Below are 27,667 nucleotides of genomic sequence, written 5' to 3'. Positions count from 1 at the left end.
TAGTTTGACCTGTATGCTGCAGGCCACAGAACCTCACTCACCCATTTCTGTAATAGACCCATAATCTCTGGCTAAATTACTGAAGTTCTCAAATCATGATTTCAAAAATTCAGGTTGCAGAGAGTCCACCATTTATATTACTTTAAACCTGCAAGTGACCCATGCCCTACTCCAAAGGAAGGCAAAAAGCTTCCAGGGTCCCTGTCAATCTGACTGGGGAGGAGGGTAGAAGTCCTTCCTAACCTCAAATATAGTGACCAGTTAAATCCTGAGAACACAGACAACATTCACCAGCCAGACACCTGGGGGAAAATTCACTGTAATAACTCAGAGCCCTCCCCATCTAGTTTCCCATCTCCAGCCATTGGAGATATTTGCTGCTAGCAGAATGCTTACACCAGGCAAAAGCAGCCAGCTCTTCTTCCTTCCTCAGGAGACAGCAAGGAATGATAGCAGCAGGACTTCTCTTTCCTTCCTGGTTAAACTGGAGCTGTGGGATTCAGCTATCGATCTAGGAAAGCTCAGGAAGGAGAAGTGAGGCTCTTTTTCTGTCCCTACATCATCCACCATCAGCTTGTGTGAACACTTCCCAAGAATTAACAGAAAAACAAATTCTCTCCTGGGAGACCCCAGTGAGCCTTATCTAACACCGGAGGTTTCCTTCATTCCTCTAGATATCTTGTGAAAATTAAGGAGAAGGCCCCCTATAATAATTCCTCTAGTAAAATGCTTTCCAACGCAAAGTTCTCACTCAGAAAAGCGTCTAATTCGGATGTTTCTATGTAACACAAGAGATTCCTTCATATTACATCTTCTACATGTAAATCCCTTACATGGAAAGCATCCTACACAGAAACCTTTCCAAATAAGTCTGACTCTTCCAACATCACAAGCACAGTTTCTCACGCCGAGATTGTCTACAATCAAGTACCTCACATAAGGCTTTCTTTTTGTTTACTAGAACAGAAAAGCAATCTAAATGGTTTTCATAATTCTGCCTGACTGGCTATCGGTTTAACATCTTTCTGACTGCCATTGTTATTCAAATAAAATAGATAGTAATATATTATACTGGCAGTTTCCTTTTATTGTTTTCATTGCTAGGGGGTTCTCAGAAGCTCACCGATGAGATGAGCCAGTGACAGGAAAAACAACAGGAAATGCTAAGAGAAGAGAAAGGAAGTATTTGATGGCTCCCCTTGTTTGTTCCTTATTTCTTCTCATCGGTCCTAGAATTTTGTGAGTAAGTTGCTTCCACAGAAACATATGGCACAAGTAACTGGGGACTTAGGAACTCAGTTGTTATTCAGAATGTGGCATTTTTTTAAGAGTTATACAAGCTGCTCTTAATCCCCTCCATTTTTTTCAGAGGAACTGTGCAATCCATAGAGGTAATTTAATGCACAAACAACATATATCATTTATAAGAGAATTTGAGTATACTCTTTCCCAGGGGCAGATGAGGATTTTGCGGGGCCCAGGGTAGCACAATTTCGCGGGGCTCCCCCTTTGACACGGCGCATGCACGGTGGCGCCACAGCGCATGCTTGGGGCTTCTTCAACCACGGGGCCCAGGGCGGCCGCCCCACTCGCCCTGCCCTATATCCACCCCTGCTCTTTCAACAAAGCTTTCCCCCCCTCCAGAATGCAAGTCAATTGTTAATAGGCAATGAACACAAGAGTCTCCAAAAGTAAAGTTCTAAATGCCAAGAGCTGAGAAACTTCTTTGTCATATTCTCCTTGTATACAATGAACACCCTTAAAAAAATCAGCCTTTACTAAGAGTTACCATATTGTTGTACCTTAGATAATTTCAGGGTAATTTCTAATGTTAAGTACAGAGAAATGAGGCAGCATATCAAACATTATGCAAAGTTGGCAAAGAACAAAGTTGGCGAGGCAGTCGGAGGTGTGCTGTGGAAAGAACAGAATTCAAAATGACCACCCTTAAAAGAGCAAACCTCCTTTCTTTCTTTTTTTTTTTTTTTTGCTCAACAACTTTTCCCTGGGGCAGTGTTTCCCAAATGGTGCTCCGCGGAACCCTGGGGTTCTGAGAAGTGAAACTCGGGCTTCCCCGAAAAAATTCTGATCCCCTGTCCCCTGCAGAGCCCATAGGCAGCTCCTGCTGCGGCTGCCTCCTCCCCAGCCTGCAGGACGGCCCCTGTCACACGGGGCCTCTGGTGCTGCACAGCTTTTATAGCAGAAACTGCTGCCAGGAGGGGAAGGGATGACCGGAGCTGAGGAGCTGCTCCTGGACCTCGGTGTTTTTAAATCTGCCACCTGCAGGAAACCCGGCTCAGGCTCTGCCACCCCCAACCCTCCACCTGGGGCACGTTCAGGCTCTGCTGCCCCCCTACCCCACCTGGGGCATGCTTGGGCTCTGCTGCCCCCATCTGCTGCTGCTCTCACTCCCCTGCGCCCCTCCCCAGCCTGCTAGGGAAATGGCAGAGTTTAATCTGGCAGAGACAGTTGGTGCTTCTACTCCCCCCCCCCCCCCCGCCCCCGCTTCTCTGCCAGTGGAAGCCTGGCCTGGTGCTGCAGCTGCGCTGGGTTCTCCACTGCATGGGTGGGCGAGGCGGGGGGAGGGAACTGAGCTCTCCACCACACCCCCCTGAGGAACAAGAGCATGCTCCCTGGAGGCTTTTCCTGCTGTAGCAGGGTGCCAAGCCAGGTAAGCGTCCCCCCCCCCATGCCCAAACCCCCCTCATTCCCCTCCCCCTGCCAAGACCCCTCATTCCCAGCTTGCTCTGACACCCTGCCCCAAGTCCCCTCCTGCACCCTCCCTCCTGGACAGACACCCTGCCCCAAGACCCACTCCTGGTCAGACATTCTGCCCCGAGACCCTCCTCTACCCTTCCTCCTGGTCACAAGACCCTTCCTCTATTCTCCCTCCTGGCCAGACACATGACCTTATTTAGTATTTGTTTATTATTATCCCTACTTTTTTGTGGTCTGCGTTTTCAGCTCTATGTACCAGATTGTTATTAGGGTAGTCTTCCTGAGGGGATAGTGGTGCATTTTGACCCCCAGGTCTCCCAGTGTTTTGGTTTTTTTTTTCTTTTTTTTTTGCTCGACAAAAAAATCCTTCATGTTCCCCATGAAAAAAATTATTGTTTGGTGTTCCTCAGTCTTAAAAAGTTTAAGAAACACTGATCTATATGCAATATGTTTGAGTTAATGTTGAGGAAACACTTCTAACTTTTGAAATGTCTGGACTTCGGAGAGCTTGATTTCTCAATCTTAACACAGCATTAATGCGTGCTTTTGCGTTTTACAACTTCAGTGTTTCATCAGAACAACAGGACACACAAATCAAGAGTCATTGGGAAACCTCATGCACAGATCACTTATGAAAGAGGAACACTGAATAAATATAAGGCAGGGATTAATTAGCTAAAGTTCTATGTTTACCAGACAGAAAGAAATACTATCTCATTAAATATTAAGAGGTGTGTTACATGTGCTTCCAAGATCCAGTTACACTTTCTTTAAAAACACAACTGTTTTTAATTTAAAAACTTGGATGTGTGTGCAAAGTCTAACGTCCCGGTATACTAAAACCACAATGTCACAAGTTAAACACGATTAGTCACCAAAAAGGCAAGAGATACCCAAGTAATATCGGGCAGAAAAGTTAATTACAGTTCTCTGAATGTTCATGCTCCATTCACAAGTCTGACATTTACATAAATAATTATTTAGATTCATGTTTTCTCCATACAAGGTATAAATTAGTATTGCACAGATTTAGAGTTCAAAAGCACTTCTTTCATTTCCCAGATGATAACTCTAAGGAAGAAATAAACCATGCAAGACTTTTTATCTTCTTAGGTAAACTAACCAATTCACTAAAAGAAGTAGAGGATTCTCATCCTCATTGCTAACAAATGTGACGTAAATTAGCCACATCATACAAGTATATAAATCCATGTCAAATAAACATAGCACATTTTTGGTCTGTCGGCTACTCTATGATTCTTTGATGTATGCACATTGCTGTAAAATGAGTCCTGCTATGCAGTGTGCCAGATCTTTCCCTCTCTGATTCATGCAACTTAGTACAGCTAAGATAAATTAATCATCCCTGTTTCAAGATCTTTGACTGTTAACCTTGTGGTGCCTTTTGCATCCATGTGCATACTATGGAGATGCTCAGACCACTTCCCTTGTCATGCTAGCATATACTAAGGATATCTTTCTTCTAAGTACTAGTGAGAGGGAACCCCTGAATAGCAAATAGTCTGTCAGGTGATTTTTTCATGTGAAGTCATTATGGATTTTCTCCAGGTAGCCCTGGAGACGTGTCCAGTCAGAGGTGCAGTTACAATTCATACACACACTAATCAATCTGTAGCTCTACCACCTGTACCACAGTACTGATCTTCCACACCTCACATTACATTACAGTGTGATCACTAACCCAGCGAGTGCAGTTGGACAGAGAGAGTTGCTGTGTATTAATCAAAGACCTCGTGGAGAACAAAACCAGCAATGTTCCCAGGAAATTAAAGATTGGGAAAGAACTCTTCCATTTTTTTCCCATGCACTTGCCCCTGCATTTCAGTCGGAGGGGGGGCGGGGGGAAATGGAGCTTGCTCTAATATGTGAGGAGAATGATGCTGATTGTGACATGATTTTGTTCATGCCAATCTGATCTAACACTCCTAATGCAAATGAAGTAGAAGATCAGGTGAAAGGGCTATTGTGACACATTAGGCAAAACCACGGATGAGAATGTGGTTAATCTGAAAGGGCTGCAAAGCCGAGGCAGAACGAAATTGCTCTGATAGCTATTAATAAATCCCTTTGATAAAAAACTAATTGTGTGCCATTGCATATGCTTTTCTACACACATGCTAACGAGTTTAATGAGGCAGACACTGGAATACATGATGATCTCTAGGTTTGAGGAGGACAAGACTGCCATTTCTAATGTGCAATTACTATTGACGTGAATCGGACTCTGGTATTATTTCACTTCATGAAATCATCAAATCGCATGCACCTAGGCTAAGTCTCTTTCTTCCTCACAGCATGAGACTGTGGGATTACCTCACTTCATGGTTTAAAAATGGGCATGTCTTCGGCTTCATGACTGGTAATGGCATCTACAGAGAGCATGTGACAGAGAAGAAAAAGAAGCAGTGGACATCTATGGGCAAGAGAGTGAGCCCTTATATTGCTGCTTCTGTGAGAAACAACCCTTTTGAACAGCCCCTTTCTCAGGAATAGGTTATACAGACAAGCCCTGAAGACACCACCTCATAACTGCATTTCTAGTGTACCTTCTATGCCTGGTATTCCAAGGCACTTTTGAAAATTACATAATTAGCTACGAATGTGCCAAAACAGGGCTTGAGCCTGCAGCTACAGCTGTTACATTTTAGAGGAAAAACAAATTATCTGTTATGGCTGCATGATGAGGTGGAAATTTTGAGGCTTAACCCAATTCTGCAGCAGTCATATGATGCTCCACAATAGCTGTATACTCAATGTACAAGACCACTTTATACTACTGGCACCATCTTGTTCTCCAGGATCTCCTTTCATTTAAAAAAGAAAATCTCCAGTTGTTGTTGTTAGGAAGCAGTGGTTGGGAAGTCACATTTTTGAGGTAGCTGGTACAGAACTTGCAGAGAGCCTGGAACAACAGCTCTGAGAGGCGCGAGTAGAGCAACAGTGTCTGAGGGCACAAGCATCCACACTACCAAGCCAGTTATTTCAAACTTATTTTGAAATAATGGGCTTGTAATTTCAAAATAATAGCCCATCATTCTGTGAGGAATAATGCCTGTTTCCATACTGCTAGTTTGAAATAGGATTAGTGTGGATGCGCAGCTGCTGTTATTTTTAAATAACTACCCCCCAGAGTCATTCAAAATGATTACTCCCCGGTGCTTCCTGGGGCTCTAAGTCAAGTTAGCACATCCACATTAAGAGAACCTGACTCAGACTAATGTTGAGGTTTCCCTGTACTGTAGAAGTGCTATTTCAAAATAGTTATATCTTCGAAATATAACTTATTTTGAAATAACCTGGTAGAGTGCACATATCCTTAATGGCCAAGTCCTGTGCTTCAGTTACTAGACTGGGGGTGCATCTACACAGCAGGGCTTACCTTGAAATAAGCTATGCAAATTGAGCTGTCAATTGCGTAGCTTGTTTCAAAATTGGGAGTGTCTACACAGGTAATTTTGAAATAGAGCACTCTTCCTCCAACTTCCCTTACGCCCTGTACAATGAGAGTTACAGGAGTTGGAGTAAGAATTCCTCCAGCTTGACAGTATTTTGATGTTATTTCAGAATAACTGCCTGCTGTGTAAATGTGGACTGAGTTATTTTGAAATAATGCTAGTTATTTCAAAACAATCTTGCTGTGTAGATGTATCCTTGATAACCTCTGTAGGACCGTACATGGAAGACAATAGAGGACTCAAAGATGTGTGCCTAGGAGGTACAGTGTTGACAGGGTTAAAATGGTCATTTGAGGTTTCTCCCTTGTCAGTAGGGTTACATAAATTGATGCAGGTGAAAAAGATATTGCAGTATGAAACTAGGTACACCCAAAGCTTTCGTGCACCAGCTTAGGTAAAAAAATGGACAAGACTTGTGTCTGCATTTCATAGGACACTACTGAGTATCCATCAAAGGGCTTTCCTTCATGTTTAAATAATGTGATGTAATGTAATGCTGACAGGTGCTTTCCACACTGAAAAAGGATCAGAGCAGCAAGTGTTTGGACTGGATTGTTGGCAAGTGCGTGTGTCTCCCTTTCTCCCAAGTTCAGACTCTGGAGTTGCTGTCCAGCATGCAAATGACATCCAAATGAACTAGATATAGCTTCATGGACTGCTCACTTTACTGTGCAGCAGTATGGAGACAAATAATTGGGCACTGAAGGAGGGAAAATAACCTACTTATAATTGGTGTGCACGCAGCACTGGAGCTACAGTGTTTGTGGCAAAAAAATGGGGAGGAAAAAGAAATCTGCACTGCAAGTCATCATGGAAGATGGTTAGTATGAATAAACAGCCATTTCAGTTTTGAAATTTTGTAGCAGTTTTATCAAATATTTGTAAAAATGTGTCTTAGGGGCCAGGCCACACTTTGTGTGTGTCAGTACATTTCCTATTCTTTTTTGGGGGGAACTTTTATTAATTTACTTGCAAAACTTAAGCAATATTAAAGATTTCATAGCACCAAAACACAGTAGCATATAATTAAAGAGGGCACCTTGTGGTCTTCAGCCAGTACTTAAGAACTACAAGTGTAAAACACTATATGTGAAAATCCCAACAACAAATTCAGTTATTCAACTTGTTTTGTCTTGCAGCGGGAATGGAGATTGACGGGCAAGTGGAAAGTGACTCAGAGAGCGAAGGTAGAGTGGAGAATAATAGCAGGTGTCTTATTTGGAAACACACAATGAATGATCTTTTTTCTCCAGAGGTTTATTTTGTGATTTGATTTGCTACATAGTGATAATGGTCTTATGAGTTATGCCTTGCTAAGTGCAATGTTGTTGTAGCCCTGTTGGTCTCCGGCTATTAACGAGAAAAGGTGGGTGATGTAATATCTTTTAGTGGAGTGAAAACTTCTCTCTCACCAACAGAAGTTGGGCTAATAAAATATTACCTTCCCCACCTTGCCTCGCTACCATGCATAGTTAGATTTCCTGCCTGGGTCGTTGACTTGGATGAGGAGGATGTTGTTGTACATGAGAATGCTCCTAAACCTGGCTGCTCCCTTCTCCCTACATCCTGGAGAGAGAATGGGACTCAGAGTGAAGCTCTCCTTGGTTTGTCACAGCATAGCAGGCAGCTCTGTGTTGTGTGCGTGGTGTGATGTGAGTGACTGTATAGGATAATGCAAACATCTAGAAATTGATCATCTTTTACTCTCGAACTCAAGCTTTTTATGTCATTCTTGTCACAGTAAGAGGGAGTCTTTGATACTTATGACTATGAGGAGAGATAGGTAACGCCAAGATAGATTTAGGACAGACAAGCAACTTACGGCAAAAGCCAGGAAAAGCCATAGACAAGATTTAAGTAAAAAAAAATCTTCACAAGTAGAGTAAATAAAAAGACACTGCTAAGGGCTAGGATTGTTGGGGTAATAAGTGTTTTCTGGTGACTGACAGATCCTCTAAACCACAGTTCAGATTCCACTTAGGTAAATAATAACTGAAAATCATTATCTGGTGGCCTCTATGAAATCAATTGAAGGTCTCAGTCTGGTTTCCAGTGAAGAAGGGAAACCACTAGAACTGGTTACATTTTTTTTCCATTAGAAACAAGAAACCTTTTAAGAAAAGTTTTTGGTGCTTTCATAATTTCCCAGTTTTTCAACTAAACCAAAAACGTCAATATTTTGAACTCTCTTTGTCGGTTCTTTTGGGAGGCGCTCTCTCTCTCTCTCTCTCTCTGTATACACACACACACACACACACACACACACACACAGCAAAACAGATGTCTATAGGGTTTTGTTTTGTTTACCACTTTGTTTTTCTTCCTTGCCCTCCTTCCCCCTCATATTCCCTTCTGCTGCTGTAAGGCTATGTCTATACTACAGAGTTTTTCCGGGATACCAGAGGTATCCCGGAAAAACTCTGCCAAGTCTAGGGAACACATCTGCTCTTCTGAAATTTTTTTCAGAAGAGCAGACGCGCTTTTTCGGCATCCCTGTGAACCCTTTTTTATGAGGAAGAAGGGATGTGCCGGAAAAGGGGCAGCTTTCACAGTATAAACTCCATCTTATATAGAAATATGCATTCAAAAGCAGTCATATATTTTATTGTGTATAAAAGTGCTTTATATTCACACAAAACCAAAATTCACCCACCAGCTTTTACTTCACTTTTGTACCATGATGTACCCTTCTCATTTTCTGTTTTGGAACCCACATTCCAAGTACTAGGACAATCCTTACCTGCACCAGGACAAAGAATGAATGCATCTTTTGTTTTGCTAGCTTTAGGAAATATGAAACCTACATTCAGCTTTGTGAAGTGCTATGGGGTACTTGGCATAGATTAACAGAATTATGGGAAGAACAAGATACAAGTCAGTTAGCATAATGATCCAGCACTCATTTAACATATGCAATATTAGTACCATGCATATAATGCCTATTAAAGTGTATGTATGGGGGTGGGTGGGTATCTGTAACATAGATTTATTGGCTAACAATGCAATTTTTGAAGAGAAGTTGAGTAAACAATGTGTTTTCAGAATTCTGGCATATTTAAAGGTCATGTACTCAGATTTTAAGGTACATCATGATCATCTGATTCTAGTTTGATGCCCTGTACATTGCTGACCTCACCCACTCACTCCTGTAATAAACCCATGCCCCCTGGCTGAATTACTGAAGTCCTCAAATCGTGATTTCAAAAATTCACGATACAGAGAATCTACAATTTATACTAGTTTAAACCTTCAAGTCACCGTTGTTTTGCAGAGAAAGGCAAAAAACACCCCAGGGTCTCTGCCAATCTGGCCTGGGGGAAAAATCCTTCCCAACCACAAATATGGTGATCAGTTATACCCTGAGCATGTGGGAAAGACCCTTTAGCCAGACACCTAGCAAAGAGCGCTCTGTATTACCTCAGAGCTCTTCCCATCCAGTGCTCCATCACTGGCCACTGGGGAGATTTGCTGTGAGCAGTTACAGATTGTTTACATGACACTGTAGGAAGTCTCATCATATCATCCTCTGTATGAACTTATCAAGCTCTGTCTTGAAGCCAGGTCACTTTTTGTCCCCACTGGTGTCCCAAATAACTCTGAAAGGACAAGATCTGGAACCAGTTTCTCACTTTCAACTTTACTGATGCACAAACACGAGTTTCACAATCATCAATGGACATTGTGTGCCCCGGTCAAAGCTGAATGCAGTCATCGGCCTGCTTCTGATCCAAAGGTTGTGGGGAGGGAGGGTCAATGGGAGCTTGTTCAGACCCCCCCATGGGGTTTGGGTTAGGCATTCTGCCTGCATTTTTAGACAATGGACAAATCCTTATTGCATCACCATAGAAGGTTTCCAAAAATACTTGTTTTCATCAATTGCAGAGGATGAAGAGGAGGAAAAGGCAACTAGAAAGCAGCGCTCTAAGGAAGCCACCAAGTCCAGTGGACATGAAAGGAAAAAGCAAAACAAGAATGGGGAAGAAGATGATCTTGAAGAGGATGCTGAAGTCCCAAGGCAAAAAAGAACTGCTAAGAAGAAGAGTCACAAAATGAATGACAGTGATGGGGAAAGTGAGGCAGAGGAAGGAGCAAGTGGGAAGAAAAAGGGAGATAAAAAGGCTTCTATCAAAGACCAAAAGGAGGCAGAAAATAAAGAAAAGCAAACAAACAAGAAAGAGAAGGAGCAGAATAAGAAACGGAAGAAAAATCCATCAGAGAGGTAATCTAACAAACCCCAAACAGTAATTTACTGTAAGAGTCAATTAAGTGACTAATCTGGCTAATATCAAAAGGTGGGGAGGCTGTCTTTGTAATGTGTAAGGTAATTATAATCTATATTAATTACCTTAAACATTACAAAGACAGCCTCCTCACCTTTTGATATTCATAGTAACTCCAAATTAGCCACTTAATTGACTCTTACAATAAGCAATTTCCTCCTTCCTTGTCTCTTCCTTTCCCTCACGTTCTGTTCTATGTAGCTGATTCATTAGTGTGTAATTTGTTTACTTTTTTCATTGTATCCCTCTGTTATATAATGGTCATGCCAATTCACTTTCAGAATATGATCTGAAGAAGTGGGTCTGCCCCACGAAAGCTCATCACCTAATAAACCATCTTGTTAGTCTTTAAAGTGCTACATGACTGCTTTTTTTCGTTTTACCAAGATCAGATTGACACGGCCTAAATATGATAATAGAATTAAGTATGTAATGGATTCTTAATGTGCAAGTATTGGAATAGAGTCCTTTTAAGGAAGACAACTGAAGGTAAGCCAGAATAGCACACTTCTTTTGGCTGGATATCTGATAATCCTAAAACGTTAGAATGGATCTCTTAGGTTTTCAAGACTATTCCCCTTTTCATTTTCCTTTGTTCTGATCCTTCCCTGCTTCACTCCTACTTTTTGTTTTCCTGTGTCGACTGGCTATAGTGTTTCTCACAGCAATCATACCTAGGTAAGTGTAAGAACCTCACTGGCAGTCAAACAGGTCATATGATACTTATAAAGAAGGTTGAGTCATTTTACAACAATAAGAACAAGAAAAGATCCACAGGGCTGTATTGGAGTTATAGTTAAATCCCCAGAATGACACCTGTTTCCACTAAGTGTTCATTAGTGTCAGCTCACATGATGTCAGTGAAACCCAAGTTAGTAAAACAAGTCATTTAAAGTTTGATTTTGCAACACTTACTTTGAACAGATTTTAAGGCAACTACGGTCAATAGAACAACTCAACATCAAGGCTCTAGAACTGAGCATTTTAGAAGTGAAGGCCAAGACAAGAGGCACATGCCAGATTCTCAGCTAGTGTAAATCAGCATAATTGCATTGATGTCACTGGAGCTATGCTGATTTAGAAGCTGAGGAGCTGGTTTGAGACTGATGTGTGTCTGGTGTTTATATACAGTACACACATCTCTCTCTAGGCCACTGTTCTGAGAGGACTTATGTCATTGGTGAAGCTATTATTATAATTGAAATGTGGCAGACAATGTCTTATCTGGTATTCTGTAACCTGAAGCATTTGCTCAAAACCTTCTACCTGGTTTCAGCATCTTAAGAAGCCAGATCATTTTGACTACCCATCACTGTGCCAATTTAGTTGGTAGCACTCTCACATTTGGGCTACAAGGGTGTGTCATGGCTCCTTCCCCACTCTGTCATGATAAATGCAGAAGTGCGGGCCAGCAAGTGTACCCCAAAGCCTATCTACCAGGCTTTGGTATAAAACTTCCCCCAAAATCTTAAAAGCCTAGATCTTGGGAATAAAACTTCTGCTGCCACCACCCAAATATTGATAAAGAAATCAGGGGAAAGATCATTTGGGAAATCTCACCCCTATTATAAAAATTAGGACACACAAGTAACCAATGCCAGGTTAATAAAAAGAAAAGAGAAGACTTTTATTATTACAACAATATTCCTGTTGCAGGCATAATGACTAGATGGGAAGGTAACAAAATATACTCATGGAGAAACTCCATGGGCTTAGAACTTAGTTACAAAGAAAAGTCAAAACTTCTTTTAATCAGTGCCAGACATCAGATCCCATATCCAGCCCTTAAAATAATAAAGCCTAACGAAACTACCTAAACTTTACCCTACTTACAGAAAATTAAGAATGGTGTCTTGGAGAGAGAGAGACATGCTTGACCCTCTCTGTAGCTGCAGAGAACTCTCCCAGAGAGACAAAAGGAGAAAGGAAAAAAACCAAATTCCTTTGTCCCAGTTTGAAAGTCCCACCTACATTCCTACTGGTCACTCCACCTGGCTAGGTGTAGTTAACTCCTTAATCCCCAGGCTGCTGGCTAACCCTCATAATCATGACAGGGTGTACATTCAAGTTTTCTCTCTTGGTTTGGGCTCAGCAAATGCAGTGTTGATATTAAAGGCCAGCACTGAATGGGGAAAAATCATCTGAATTCACGCTAGCAGATATCAAGATTGAAGTTAAAGATCCTGGAGCATTTTTCAGAGAAAGCCAGAAATAAATCAGTGCCCTAGGTAGAGATGGCTGAATAAGAGTTTTTCCTTCGCACAAAAATTTCAGATTTCAAAAAGATTTCCCATCACACATTAGGACAAAGTCAAATTTCAAATGAACCAAAAATCACTTTGGATCAGGTCATTCAAAAGGTTTTGATGTGATCATATTAAATGATTTATTTCAATTTCTACAATTTAAAAAATAACTTACCATAAATCAACTTACATTTCAAAATGAAAAGGAGTTTTGAACCAAAAATATGGACCTCATTATTTAGAAAATATTAAAATGGGACATTTGAGAAATTTCAAAACATTAAAAAAAATGTTCCAACAGATCATTTGCCAGACAAACACATTCGTTATCAAATTATTCCCAACCAGCTCTAGTCCTGATCAGCTATCCCTTCCTTCCCAAATATTATTTGGCATACAAAATTCTCTCTGTTATTGTGGAGAACATAACAGCTGCTCCATTTTTTGTTCAGTTATTGTACACTGCACATATCTGACTTGCTGGTCTGCAAAAAGCTGCACAATCTCTAATACGTAAGATGCTATATACAGCTACATCTTATTACAATAGTTATCTGATTTTTCCCCGATTTTTTTTCTACTTTCATCCTAGCTCTTCCTCCTCCTCCGCTTCCAATTCATCTGATGAAGAGTCTCTTTCAGAGGAAGAACTGGCAAGGCTAATGGAACAGGTAGAGGAAAAGAAAAAACTAATATCTACCATGAGGAACAAACCTTGGCGTATGATGAAGAAGCTAGCATTGCTCAGGTAGCTCAGTGCATCCGAGTTATTTATAGTTTTTCAGATGGAAACCACTGAAACTTGAATGTATGTTTAATAATTATTAATGTAAATAACATTTTTAAATTACATTTTGCTGCTGCTGTCATCAACCCAAGAACCACATCTTGGAAAACAACCAAAGGAACTTAGCCAGCCTGGTTGGGTTTAAAGAAAGAGAGCCGCAAGGCAAGATTCTGTTGTCAGTCTCTGTAACCGGAGAACAGATGATGAGCAAAATCTGTTCAACTGATACCCAGCCTGGGATCATTCCGCTCTTTTTTGAAGGCAGAGAATGACTTTCAGACTCCTTGTTAAAGCGAACTCTGTGCCCTTCTTTTCTCATTCATGCCTACTCTATCCAGCAATCAGAGCACCTTGTCTCCATGTTACTTTACACTTCCTCGAGCATTACTGCTTGCAGGTTGACTTGGAAAAAATACGGTATTGTTTACAGCAAAGATAACATTGCCTGTCATCCCACACTGCATGGATGAGCAATGCAAATGTTTACAGTGAATGCAAAGAACAACAGTGAGAATTGTCAGACTGCCTAGGGGACCAAAAAATCCATGTCAATGAAGGAATGGCTTGTTACCCTTTGATAACTGAGGTGGGAGGGGTGATGAAGATAGAGAATGGTTTTAACTAAACCTAAAGTCCACTTCCAAGGAGAATTTCACTCCTCAAAATAACCTTGCAAGAAGTGCCAGGAATCTCCTGGAGGGTGACAGGGAGAAATGGGTTCAGTGCCTGTGTTTGCCTAGAGCAGAGGTTCCTAAACTGCGGTACATATACCCCTGGAGGTACACAAGACATTTCTGGGGGGTACATGGGAGAAATTGTATAACAGTGGATTTTATTTCATTTTCATAATGGGCTACTCAAGTGAAATTTTAAAACTCCATGGAAAACTGCCATATAAAATAAAGTAGTTAATTTACTTTAGGATGTACCAATGAGAATCCAGAGATGATGATGTACTAAGCCATTTAACAAAGAGCACCAAAACAGCACCGGAAAAAACGCGAGCCGCACCAGAACTGTCGAGCAAAAAAAATTGCCCCTTTAAGAAACAAGCTTAGGCTTTTTGGCCATATCAGGATCCTGTTGACATCCATCATCTTGGGTGCCAACCTTAATTGCCGACCTGGTGTGCACATGCGCGAGCCGGGGTAGGGGGGTGGAGACTGGGGGGGTGCAGGAGCGGCTTCACGAGCCACAATTTTGGGGAAGAGCCGCATGCGGTTCACAAGCCGCAGTCTGGCCACCCCTGTACTAAGCCCGCACCTCCACTCACTGGGCTGCACAGATTGAATTGTCCAGTAGCTGTCCAGTTTAACGGAGCTCAGAACATAGTGGACTTTTTTCAGTTGTAACATTGCACCATATATCTGTACAGCACAGTGAAATATGGACGGATGGCTAAAGATCGGTAGCATTAAGAAGAACACAGTTATCAGTGATGGGAAGGGTAGGGGGAAACAGGCAGCTGGTAGATCTGAAAGAGGGAATGTGCGTGCTGGGTGATCTGAAAAGCGTATCCAATAAGAAAAGTCTGGGGACCTCTTGCCTAGTGGCCATTCACAGCTTCAGCAACCCATGTTGCCAGAGTAGGCAGCAGCTGTGGCATCTCCCCTCAGCTGCTCCTTTCTTTCACTTTGAAGATCCAGCCTAAACTGTAGACACATGATCTCTCTCACATGGATAGCATGCTGTTAGATTCCCACAGGCTAGTTATAGAAGCCTGGTTCTTCTCTTTGCTTCTCTAGACCTTTGTCCGTGGGAAGAGACCAAAGGTGTGACTTCATCTTTCTGTACCTAAATTTCTTCATCTGTAAAAGGTGGCTAATCATTTTTGATCTGCCTGGTGGGCTGGAAGGGTCAGTCTTTTATTATTTGTAAAGGCCTTTGAGATCTTCAGCATGAAATATGTTACAAAAATGCATAGACTATTACACTATTATAATGTTGTAGCAGCTATGAGGTTGCCTGAGATCATGTTTGACTATACCCTCATCTCTTTGTCCCCTAAAAGAGCTGCAAAGAACCACCAAGAGTGAAGGACACATCTACACACTTTTTCATTTCCTTAATCAAAACTGCTCCATTATCTTGGCTTCACAAGAATATGTAATGAATAGGTTGGAGTACATAATAATAGTTTACTCAAGGATCTCAAAGAGCATTACAATCAGCTAACTGAGACTTGTAAACACAGCTGATGTGAACTAGGCCATTATTAATCCCATTTTACAGATGGGGAAACTACAGAACAAAGAAAAAAAATCAACATTTTCTGACATGAGGGTACCTAAATGCAGATTTGGGAGCCCCACTTTAGGCATCCAACTTTGGAAATATCCACAAGCAACTGGCCCAAGCCACACCTTATGAAATCCAGGACCAGAACCTAGACCTGCTATCTCCCAGGCATGTGCTTTAACTACAAGCTTATCTTCCCTTCCTTCCTGACAAACACACTGTTAAGTATTTAGATGGAAGAACTGTCTCCCATCATTAGGGAAGGAAGATCCAGCATGTGAGTACTGTTGGAAAGAGAACTAGGTGATCTTAGGCCTATGTACGCAGAGACTCAAATAGAGGGACCTTAAGATATTTGTTCAAAAAAAATACACATATGAAATGTTTGACAAAGTTGGGAACAGAATCCAGGTCTCTGATTCTCACTATCTTCCACCTTTTGATAATAGCACAATTCACAGACATTACAAGTTACTGAGCACCACTCTCTGCACCCAGTGTCATCTTGGTGAAGATTCTTTCAGTGTTTTAATATAAACACGATCACTGTTATATTTTTAAACTAGGGAGGCACAAGCTTTCGTAGAGAAGTTTGAAGGAGCACTGGGAAAGGGAAAGGGGAAAAAATTCTATGCATACAAGATGATGATGGCAAAGGTAAGTGCTGCATCAGGTCTATTTGCTGTTTAAGTTTTGATAAATAGAAGAGCGGCTGCTTGGTCAGTAATACTGTGTATTTTTGCTACAAGCAATAAACTCACATTGGGCAAAATAGTCACCATTACAGAAGCTGAGTTAGTGCTGCCCATATGTATATTAGTTCTCTGAATAGCTGCATTTTCCATGGTTCCTAGCCAAATTCATGTTCACAATGATGCAGGATATGAGCCAAATTCTATTCCCACTGAAACCGCATGCAGCTGGCCTGCAGTAAGGGAGGTTGCAGAGCATGTAAATCAGGGCAAAATGAGAGTCTCTGGGTGTGTTCTCTGACAGGTTAAAGCTTTTAAAGTATTGACTGCACTAAGGATTGGAGACAAAGCCAACTCCAGGCATAGTACCATTAGCTTCAATGACATTTTGTCAGTTTACAAATTGGGCCACTGAATGGGAAGATGACCATCGAGAATTGCCACTTCTCATTGCAAGACTGGAGTCTATAACTAAGTTGTGGAAATTCCATGGATTTGAGACTTATTAAGAAAAGATTGTGTCCTGTTCCCATTGGAGTCAATGGCTGTTTAGCCACTGATCTCAGTGAGAAAAGAGTCAGGCTTGATATTTGTCAAAGGGATCCTTCTTTTAAATAGAAATGGGCCCATACATAGATCTGGGTGTACAGCTTCAACCTCTACCAACGGGCTAAATCACAACACTAACTCTGATCCTCCAGAAGCCTAGTAAATTTAGGGTGCAGAACCTGAATTTGGAAGCATTTGGATTCAGGCAGGCTTGCTGGTGGGGGGCAAAAGGGAAATTTCCCTGTGGCCTAGCAATTTAGTGATAACAGCAGCAGCCGAAGCCCCAGGCCCTTTAAAATTGCTGTTGGAATGTTGAGACATGAGCTCCAGGCAGCACTAAGGTCTGAGGAGGTAGGGTGGAGGATAGCAGCAAGCTGTGCTCTGGGCAGCACTAAGGGCCGGCTACCCTCACCCTCGCCCCTTCCACCCTTGGCTCCACCTCTTTTGTGAGCACAGAGCTGCCCCTCTCCCACCTTGCCCAGGGGTCTGTAGAGGCTGGTGGTTCTGCTAGATTCAGAAATTTGATAGGGACCTTTACAGGAGTAAAAAAGGTCAGACTCAGATAGAGATGGGAAAGTCCAGAAATTTGGTTCAGACTCCCCTCTGGTTTTATAGTTTGCTACCAAATTTTAATAACTCAGTGAAGTGTTAATGTTAGGAACTCAGATAAAGCAGGCCCAGATTGCTCTCCATGATCAGCCTAACCTTGTACCTCTATTTGCAACACTTTTTTTTTTGTTTGTTTCAGAAATGGGTGAAATTTAAGAGAGACTTTGACAATTTTAAGACACAGTGTATACCTTGGGAAATGAAGATAAAAGAAGTGGAGAGTAAGTGCAACTTCCATTTAGACTGGAGCATGACTAAGATTTTGTTGTACTGTTTTGTGTCACTTCAATTAATCTTGATCACTGAGAATTTTACCCAGTCACAATTCCAACCTTTGCCTTTTTTTCTTTTTTTTTTTTGTTTAAGGTCACTTTGGTTCCTCGGTAGCTTCTTATTTCATATTTCTGCGATGGATGTATGGAGTAAATCTGGTCCTTTTTGGTTTAATATTTGGACTGGTTATAATTCCAGAGGTAAGAGCTTCAGCCCCAACCTTGCATTCAGATCCATGCAAATACAGTAGTATCTTGCGCCTAGTGTATGTCAAAATGAGATTGATGGGATATTGTTACTTCCAACTGTACTTTGTTACTCTCAGTGTTACTGTATCTGGTGATAGCTCATGAGTTCATTGCCCTTTCTGGTGTTGGAAGGTCTCTTATCACAAACAGACTCAAGCAGCCTTCCAATTCACTGCTTTGTAGTGCCACTCCCACAGTGGCTGGCAGGGGAAACCAGCCTCACCCTCTGCTCTAGGTTCCAGCTCAGGTATCTTCTAGCCAGCAATCTCAGCCTTCTCCCTGTAGTTCTTACTGCTTTTTCCTGAGCCCTCTGCTACTTTCCTGGTTCCCCCTCCTAGTTTAGCAGCCAAAACCTACGTGCTGTCACCCAAGGAGCAACTGCAGGTTTTCCCATCAACCCCCATCCTGCTGCCAATTTCCTGCCTTTATAGTGCTAGCCCAGCTCAGTCAATCAGGGGATTGCCTAGCCATGGATTTCCCCCAGCTGTGGTCTGTTGGATTAATTAGCCCCCTTCTCAGTTTGCATTAACCCTTTCAGGACAAGCCTAGGGGTGAATATCCCTTCACAAATGCTTTTGAAAAATTCCACCATTAAGTAACTACCCATGGATTTGGGCCTAACACTAGGCTCAGATTAGTGAAAATTTTGGGCAGAGTGAAAAAACAGAACTCAGGAAGTATTGACTTGAAGTATAGTCCTCTATATCCACAAGCAATCCAGGATGTACATACCCAAATGTAAACACAGTGACATGATACTGTCAAACACATTTCTTAACACGGTTATCCACCAAGACTGCTAGCTGTTCCTGTGTGATGCAGTTTGTTAGAGAGGGAAGACAGTGCAGTCTCGGAGAGAGATTGCACTTTTCCCTCTCTTTAATGTTGTTGTTGATCTAAAATAAAAGCTATTTGGATTGAAAGTATGCTGTAAGCATGGAAAGGCACAACCATTAGAACTGAATGATACAATGGCATTTTCTTTCTTTACAAATTGTACATTTCTGTATGATGAAGTAGCTGGGCCTATTTTGTCTCTGCAGGATGTATGTTATTCATGGTGCATTAAACTATTATCATGTGCAGCGGATCTGGGCAATACCATGTAATTATAAATAGCTTTAAAACTAAGTATATAACCCTTGCAAAACAAATGCATTGGGAGCAATTGACATGGTCTGTCTGCTTCATGCTGTAAATGTATTCTAAATTATGAGGCATTTAGTCTTTGCTGTGCACTGGCTATAGTCTACTATATATCTGAGAGAATTTGTCCATCTGTCTCTTTGTTCAAAAACTCCTCCTAAACAGTAAGATCTAGGACCACCAAGTTCAGTATACAGCTTCCTCTTATCATAACTTAAAGCAAGATCAGGGTTTGGTTGTGTCAGGAAAATGGGATGTGACATGAATGGGATTGCTTCTCACAAAACCATACAGAAAATACACAGAATCACCAGGCAGGTGAAAGACTGGCTGGGGCTGCACCTCTCCCCCTTCCCCCCAGCACTGTCCCAGCCCCAAACCTCCCCCTCTCCCATGAGGTGCCCTTTAGGGAGGGCAGGGGGGCTGAAGTTTCCCCACTTCCAATTCATATGGTGACATTGCTGGCTGTTCCCCTTAGTCAGGGAGCGAGGGGAAAATGCATATTTTGCTACATTCCTCATTCTGGCTAGGAAGCATAGGGGGCTCAGGTGCCTGGACCTGACCTAGCCAGGAGACATGCACCCTTGCCCTGGATGTGCCTGCTGGAGTTGCAGCAGCCATGGAGAGGCGCTTCTCACCTGGCCTCAAGCTGTTCTAGTGGGAGAGGGCTGGGCCAGCCTCTATACTGAACCCCTCATCTCCAACCCCACCCCAGAAAAATGACTTAGATGAAGCATGCATATTTTCAGTTTATTTTCCAAAAAACAAAAATTAATTGAGTTAAGAACCTGAGCAATGCTGGGTAAATGTTCTAGTCTACTTATAAATACTATTTAACTCTTTATGACTTCTTCATAGACAACTCTTAAAGGGTTACCAAAGAATTTTGATAAATTTTGGCCTTGCTGAAAATCTTGCCCTGCACAATGCTATTGGAAGATGCTATGGCATTATTCTATCCTCATGTTATCGTCTTGATGCCCAATTCTCCGAGCAATTTCCAGCAAGACATGGTCAAGTGGCTACAGAAAACACTCTCACTATGTCAAATCCCAATTTAGCAAAGTGCTTAAGGTCAGTTAACTTGATTTCAATGGCAGTATTCACATGTCCAAAGTTAAACTAATGTTAAACCAATGTGGTGAATCAGAGCTATAATCTATAATATGCCCATATCGAGAAACACCTGCATTTTTCTGCACTTGTGATAGTCCTATGAAGCATTAGGAAATTTATGGGGATCATTAAATATGCATGTGCTATTTCAAGTTGAATCACTACTTGCAATCAGAATGTTGTAACTTTGCTTAATAACCCTGTTTATGAATTTGTTCCACATTTTAAAAACTTCCCTTTGCCCTGTTGCACCTTATTACAAGGAAAATATTTAACCAATTAGAAGATTTACTCATTGTTGCTCACGTCCTTAACTCAAATACGTTTTTTTCTTCATTTAGATCATTGTTCTGTGGTGGGACTGGGGTTGAGGGGTTCAGTATGCAGACTGCTCTGGAAAGGACAACCCCAAACCTTTCTCACTGCAGGACCTTACAACCAGGTGACGAGCGCCTGTCCATGGCCCCTGCAGTGGGCACAACAGGGGAAGGGATGTCCCACAGCTGGGAGCTAGACATACACAGACACACAAACAAACTCTCTGAAATAGATAGTAGATAGCTGTTCCCTTCTCCACCCCTGCCCCCAGTCCCTATCTTGGACACCTTGCTGCCTCCCTGTGGTCATGACACAGTGTAACTCCCCCCCTCCACCAGGCCCCTCCCTTTCCATTTCATGAAAAACAATCCCATTCCAGGCACAGCCCATCATTCTGGAACAACCAAACCCCGACCTTGCTTCAAGTTATGATAAGAGGAAACTACCAGCCAAATTTGTGGTCCTAGCTCTTACTGTTCAGGAGGTGTTTTTGAACAAATGGACTCACAGATGGACAAACACTCACATTTCTAAAATAATATGGAGAAATGAAAGATGATTTGCGCTGTGCTATACTATAAACATGTCTTCATAAACCTCACCTAGATCTTGATGGGAATGCCATATGGAAGTATACCTAGAAAAACAGTACCCAGAGCTGAACAAGCTACTGCTATGGATTTTTCTGTGCTTTGGGATTTTGAGGTATGTACTGTACATTCATTTCCAGTGTAGCTGAGATGTGTTCATATGTAAGGGAACAAATCCATTCCTGAGGTAACTCCATTAAAACTGCTAGGTTTACAGAGATTAATTTGGACCCTCATATTGATTAAATCATATTATTTTATGGTGTTTATACAAACACGCTTACAGTTTTTTCCCCTCAGATGAGAACACTCCTATTGATATCAATGAGCATTGGATCAAGTCCAAAACATTTTGAAACAAAACCTATTGTACAAATGCATTTGTTTGCATGTGGATTTAGCAGATTTTCATACACAAATGTGTTTGGAATGCACATACCACACATACATATACAATTGTTGGGTCAGCATGAAAAAGCTACTGTTCTTTCTGTTAAAAAATGAGTGCACATGCACAATGAGAGAGCACATATCTGTTTAAGATTTAATTCTCATTTTACAATAAAATAAAAAATAAATCCACTGAAGTCAATGGAATTACATAGGTCCTTCACTGGGGGCTTGTCTACACTACATGGAAGATCGATGTTGCCACATTCGTTTTTCCAGAGTTTGAATTAGTGGGTCTAGTGCAGACCTATCAATTTGAACTTAGAGGGTGCTCCTGTCAGTGCCAGTAGTCCTCCTCCTCACAAGAAGTGAGGGAAGTTGACAGGAGTGTTTGCTCCGATCAACCTCCCGCTGTATGGACAGGGAGAAAACATGATTTAAGATAAGTCGACTCCAGCTACGTAATTAACGTAGCTGAAGTTGCGTATCTTAAGTCGACTTTCCCCTTTAGCGTAGTGGAGAAGATAAATCAGAGTTAGGAACCTACTCCCTCTATACCTTAAAAAATTATCTGTATAGCCCTGGAAGACTGAAGTTCTATATACAGCCTGTCTCCGACTTACGAACCGGTTACGGACCAAGCAATTGGTCGTAACTCGGTTTGTTCATAAGTCGGACCCCATTGAGTTACACGTGACCGCGCTGTTCGTAAGTGCGGATCGTGTTCGTAACTCGGGGTCCGCCATTTATGACACTTTTGGTCGTAACTGCAAACGGTCGTAAGTCGACCGTTCGCAACTCGGGGACCGGCTATATCTCAATCGTTGGCTTCTTTGGTTAGAATTACAACAAGAAGGCCAATTAGTTTGATTTGCAACAACTGTCCACTAATAAGCAGAGTGAAAGCAACTCATTTCACCTATGACACTCAATAAATATGCGACAGTAGTGCCCTTTGGTACTACTGACCTATGTGGACATAAGCAACCCAGATTTACTTTCAACAAAAGATTTTGGAAAAACAAAGACAGCTGAATGGTTACATCTCTGCTGCACTGTAAGTCAAAATAGACCAAGACAGGCCCAAACATGTGGGGGGAGGGAGGTGCGAAGAGTGAATGCACCCCACCATAGTCCCCCAAGAAAGTGTGCTCCAGCCAGCCAGAGGAAGGCAGGAGCAGCACTCTGCTGAAAGTATCCCTCCCACATGCTCCAGCCAGTTGGGGGCAGGGCTGGGCTTCGCTCCCAGAGGAGGGAAGGGAAATCAGCCCCAGCTGGCTGGAGCATGGGGATTGAGGCTCGGTCAGTGCGCTGCTCCTGCCTTCCCCGGGCTGGTGGCTTGCACAAAGCTGTTCCCTATAGGGCTGTGCTACTTAGGGAGAATTAAGGGTTCCTGAGTATGCTCAGTTGCTGTGCTGAAGCCCCTGCCTTTCCTATGTATAAGTTTCTGTTGACTACATTTTACAGGTGGTTAAAAAGGGAGAAAGGGGGCTAAACAGAGGAGAAGGGTGAAAGCTGACTGGTCAGGGGGATGAAGCAGCTGCAGGCAGAGTTAAAATCAGTGCTGATGAGGAGAACAGCAGCTGGTAAGCTCCACTGTTGCAGGGACCCAGCACAGGCAGGGCAAAAGGAGTGAACACAGTTAGCCCAGTGGGAATGAGGCACCAGTCTTTGGGGCTGGCCATGGCAGAAGGGCTTTTTTATTTGCTCAAACCTGCTTTTATTTATTTACTCAAAACAGATCCAGAGCGTGCTCAGTAGCTCTGCTGAAGTTACTGCCCTCTACCTCACCCACACTATGTATACATTTGTGCACTACATCTTACAGGAGTTGAAAAGGGAGAAAGGGGGCAAAATGAAGGAAAGGGGGGGCCAGGGTCTGAGCAGAGGGCAGAAATTTGCTGGCCGGGGAGATCAAGCCACTTTAGGCTGAGGCAGAAGAGGGGTGGAGGGGAAAAATCAGGAAGGGGGTGGAATAGGAGGTGGGGTTTAGCTCAGGGGGAGATGCTGCCAGCCTGTGTGGGGGTTTGCCCCACACACAGAGAGGGCTGAGGGGGTAACAGTTACCCCAGTGGGATGAGCCTCCTGCTGAGTGTGCAAAGGTGGGGGGGTAGAAAGGGGCTTTTATTACCTCTCTCTGGGCACTCTGTAGGAGCACAGGGCAGCTTCCCAGCTGTGTTCTTTTTAGTACAGCTGTCCTAATTCATTGGCTCTTACTGCTACACCCCCCACAGCCTCTCTCTAGCTGTACTGCTATACAGACAGGAGACAGAATACTGTAAAACATCCAACATGCAGAGTTTGAAGGAGCGTGTAACATATTTTGAGGATTTAAAATACTCTTATTAGTACCTCCTCCCTCCCCCCGCTTCCTGGCCCCTAGTCCCGAGTGTCTAGGACAGAGAAGGTAACAAGCCTTGTGGATGGGGGAAGGGAATGGTTGACATAGTATCAATAACTATTAAAGTTAAGATATACTAACGTAACCTAGATGCAGCTACAATAAGGTGGGTGTAAAACTGGTTGGAAAATAGTGTCCAGGGTGTAGTTATCAGTAGTTTTGTCATGTTGGAAGGGCATAATGAGTGGTGTCCTGCAGGGATCAGTTCTACATACATTTCTGTTCAAAATCTTCACTATTGCTTTAGGTAATGGCTTTGAGACAGAGGTAAGATGGGGTAGAGGGAGGGGCTTGAGTGGTCACAATCCCTCAAAATCCATGGGCAGGAGCAGAGGGATGTAGCCAGGAGAGCAAAGAGAGTTGGGGCTGCCTTGCTGCACTTTCCCACTGCTGCTGGTGTGTGTGGGGATGAGGTAGGGCAAGAGCAGAGCAGGACAGAAGACGAGCAGGGGTGGGGATTGTCCTGGCCCTTGCCCAGCCCTCCAGGTCCCGTCCCCCCCCAGTTGCTTCTGCTTAGAGGATGTACTTATAAGGTTGTGAATGAAAACACATTGGGAGGGGTTTGCAAGTGCATTGCATCACAAGCTAAATCCGAGTCAACAGTGTAAAACTCTTGCAAAAAAAGCAAACGTCAGTATTGTGAGCAAGACACAAGAAGTAATTTTTGTGCTCTACTCTGTGCTGATTAAACCTCAGCTGAAGCACTGTGAGAGAAGACTGAAACATGATGACAATCACTGGGTCTATTGGCATTTGCTAGTTCTGGTATTAGTGTTTTATAATAGCAGTTTCTTACAATCATATGCATCAGTCACTGCAACCAGTAGCACAGTCCTACGGGGTGCAGTTCTATACAATAAACTGCATATAACTGATACCTGTAGGATTGTGCTACTTCTGATAGCAGTATCTTATAGGAGCATTTCCTTACGATACTACACATCAGTAACTACTACCGGTAGCACAGTCCTACAGGGAACAGTGCTGTACAATCCACTGTCCGGAGCACGCTTACTTGGGGCACCATGGTGTGGGGGGGAACTGCATTCTCACCCTTGTGTGCCACATCAGTAGTTCCACTTGAAAATTTAGACCAACATGCTTTTGCGCCTTTAGGAAATCTTCAATCTATTAAATCAGCCCCTCAGAGAAAACTAGCAGGAGGGTGAAAAAGTTCTGTTATGTATGGTAACTCCTGAGATTGGACTTTAAAAGATGGAATTTCTGAAGGTGTTTGAGATACTAGCCAATAGTGCTGAGAGCTACTGTTGCAGGTGATACTTCTGGAAAGATCATTAAAGTTTTCTAAAAAATACTAACATGAAGGTAGGTCAAAATGAATCCAACTTTTAAGCAGGTCTTCAAATGTCTGTGTTTTTAAGCAACCTGATATAGCTGCTATATTGTCCCACCCATTTTTAATTGGGGACCTTCTTCTCCCACTCCCTAAGCTCACTTGACAGTATTTCTAAAGCTTACTGGAACTCAGGGCTAATTATTGGTACCCTCAGTAAGTTTGCATAGAATGAACAGTACACTTGAACAGTGAATCTTTAAAAAATCAAAAAGGAAGGTAGCAGAAAAAGCAAGACAGTCTGTCTTGATAGGGGAAGGGGAGAGAAATGCGCCACAAGACAGAGCATTTGTTGCTGACCTGTGGCTGGTATTTTTGAAAGACTAACTTTCAAACATAACAGATAAGGAAATTTGCTCTGAGATGGAGCCATATGGGACCATGCTAGAGAAAAGAGCAGATCTGTAGATAGCTGCCAAATTGTTGCCTTTTGCTTGGCATACATCCACACTGTACTGTTGTGACAAACAGCTAGCGAGACTCACCTTTTGTTACTACAGTGTGCACCATGCCTGTGATGCAATGGGGGGGGGGGAACCTGAAGAGAAAATTTAAAGTGAAGAGAAAAGAGTTGATATCTCCAATATCTCTCAAGCAGATTTCTAACAGACACAGTGTTGGAAAAAAATATTTTTCAACACACAGTAATGAATAAATGAATACTTTGGCAGCAAGTGAGTTACATAATTGATGACAGCAATAGAAAATAATAGACCTCATTTGGACAGAAGAATAGACCTCATTTGGCCATAAGACTATATGAATCACAGAAGGAAAATACAAAAATATGCAGTGTGACATTCTGTACAATTTTTTATCTTTGCAGTAGGAGGGACCAGAAAGCTAAAACATTAGGAGGGCTTTTTTTCAGGCTGGAGCTCCACTCTGCACTAATGAACTCCAGAATGGCCTTTTAGAAGGCTGTTTACTTTACTTCTCCCCAACATATACAATATAATCTGCTACAGTTTCCAAGAGGCTATGTTGCTGCCATACCAGCTGCTGTGTTGCCGCTCTACTCTCAATAGCTCTTCAATAATGACAGAAAAGTCCAAAAGGCCATTCTGTACCCTATGGCATTTAACTCAGAATTGCAGTGTTCCCACCACCCGCTGGAAGTCATGCAGAAAGAACCATGCAGCCAGTGTTGTGACCTGGATAACAAGAAATCTCCCATTAATAAAGACATAAATAACTAACAACTTTTACTGAACGCATCCAGCTCAGCAGGAGATTTTACAAAGAACTGATTAAACTGGGACTAGTGTACAGCCTAGAATATTTCTCAATATTTCCAAAGTCCTGATTGAAAGCACAGATGGGAAATTTCTAGAATGTTGTCACCAGGTCTCTATTACCCAGTAAAGAACAGAACAACCAAAGCAGAAAAGATGTACAATATGCTACAGCAGTAGTTCCCAACCTTTTTTATGCCGGAGACTGGCAAACCCATTCACAAACTTTTGGTGGACCAGCAACATTTCATTTGCATATTCATTATATAAATAATAAATACTCAAATAAAATTATGCCATCCGCCTAGCCCCAACACAGTCCCTTGCTCCCCACCTTGCCTAACACCCTTTGAACCCCTTTCCTACGCCCCATGCACTTTGACCCTTTAACCCCGTGTTTCCCAACCAGGGTTCTGTGGAACCCTGGGGTTCCGCAGACCATCGTCAGGGGTTCCGCAATAAATCGTGGAATGAATACATAAACATTTTGAAATACCATGAACAAATCCAAATATTCCTCAAATATTGCGGGAATTTTTGTCTGGTAATTGGCAATACTGGAGTAATCTTTGTACGCTACCAACTGCCTCTTTGTTTTGTTTTGGTCCGTTTATATCTAAGGTTATATTTTGTTGTATTGTGCCCGCCCTTCTGCTTCCCAGTTCTAGTCTTTTCTAGTGCACGTTTCGGAAACTAGTTTTATAGTCTTTGTGCAGTTTTGTAATTAACGTTTTTACCGAAACTGTGATTGTTTTCATGTATCTAAAATCTCACCTACGTAACAGTATTTTCATACGGCCGTTGAAAATAAAAAAAAAATGTGGAAGTATATGAAAAGAAGGCACATCAGTGAAGGAGAGGACAGTGAAAATGAATCAAAATGATCAGAGCCAAGTAAGAATGAAACAGGAAGAGAAGTGACTGATATTAAAAAAAATTCACCTTTACAATGACAGTTACTTGGCCATGTGTTTTACATGGACTGGGGATGAAAATTGCCC

General features: G+C 42.3%; 1 protein-coding gene across 1 annotated transcript in view; it reads left to right on the top strand.

Annotated features, from left to right (window-relative positions):
• Positions 1 to 5,091: 5,091 nt before the first annotated feature.
• The window catches only part of TMC2 (transmembrane channel like 2), a 62,477-nt gene continuing 39,901 nt past the window's right edge, over positions 5,092 to 27,667 (top strand). The window contains exons 1-8 of the mRNA XM_075919832.1: positions 5,092 to 5,190; positions 6,698 to 6,756; positions 9,853 to 10,413; positions 13,313 to 13,468; positions 16,312 to 16,402; positions 17,735 to 17,816; positions 17,962 to 18,068; positions 21,303 to 21,401. Coding sequence (XP_075775947.1) covers positions 5,092 to 5,190; positions 6,698 to 6,756; positions 9,853 to 10,413; positions 13,313 to 13,468; positions 16,312 to 16,402; positions 17,735 to 17,816; positions 17,962 to 18,068; positions 21,303 to 21,401 — 1,254 coding nt within the window. The remainder of the gene's footprint in view (positions 5,191 to 6,697; positions 6,757 to 9,852; positions 10,414 to 13,312; positions 13,469 to 16,311; positions 16,403 to 17,734; positions 17,817 to 17,961; positions 18,069 to 21,302; positions 21,402 to 27,667) is intronic.

Source organism: Pelodiscus sinensis, chromosome 2 (genome assembly GCF_049634645.1).
Source record: "Pelodiscus sinensis isolate JC-2024 chromosome 2, ASM4963464v1, whole genome shotgun sequence".
In the NCBI taxonomy this organism is placed as follows: domain Eukaryota; kingdom Metazoa; phylum Chordata; order Testudines; family Trionychidae; genus Pelodiscus; species Pelodiscus sinensis.
The sequence above is the reverse complement of the archived record's forward strand: the minus strand, read 5'-3'. Positions and strand labels throughout refer to the sequence as shown.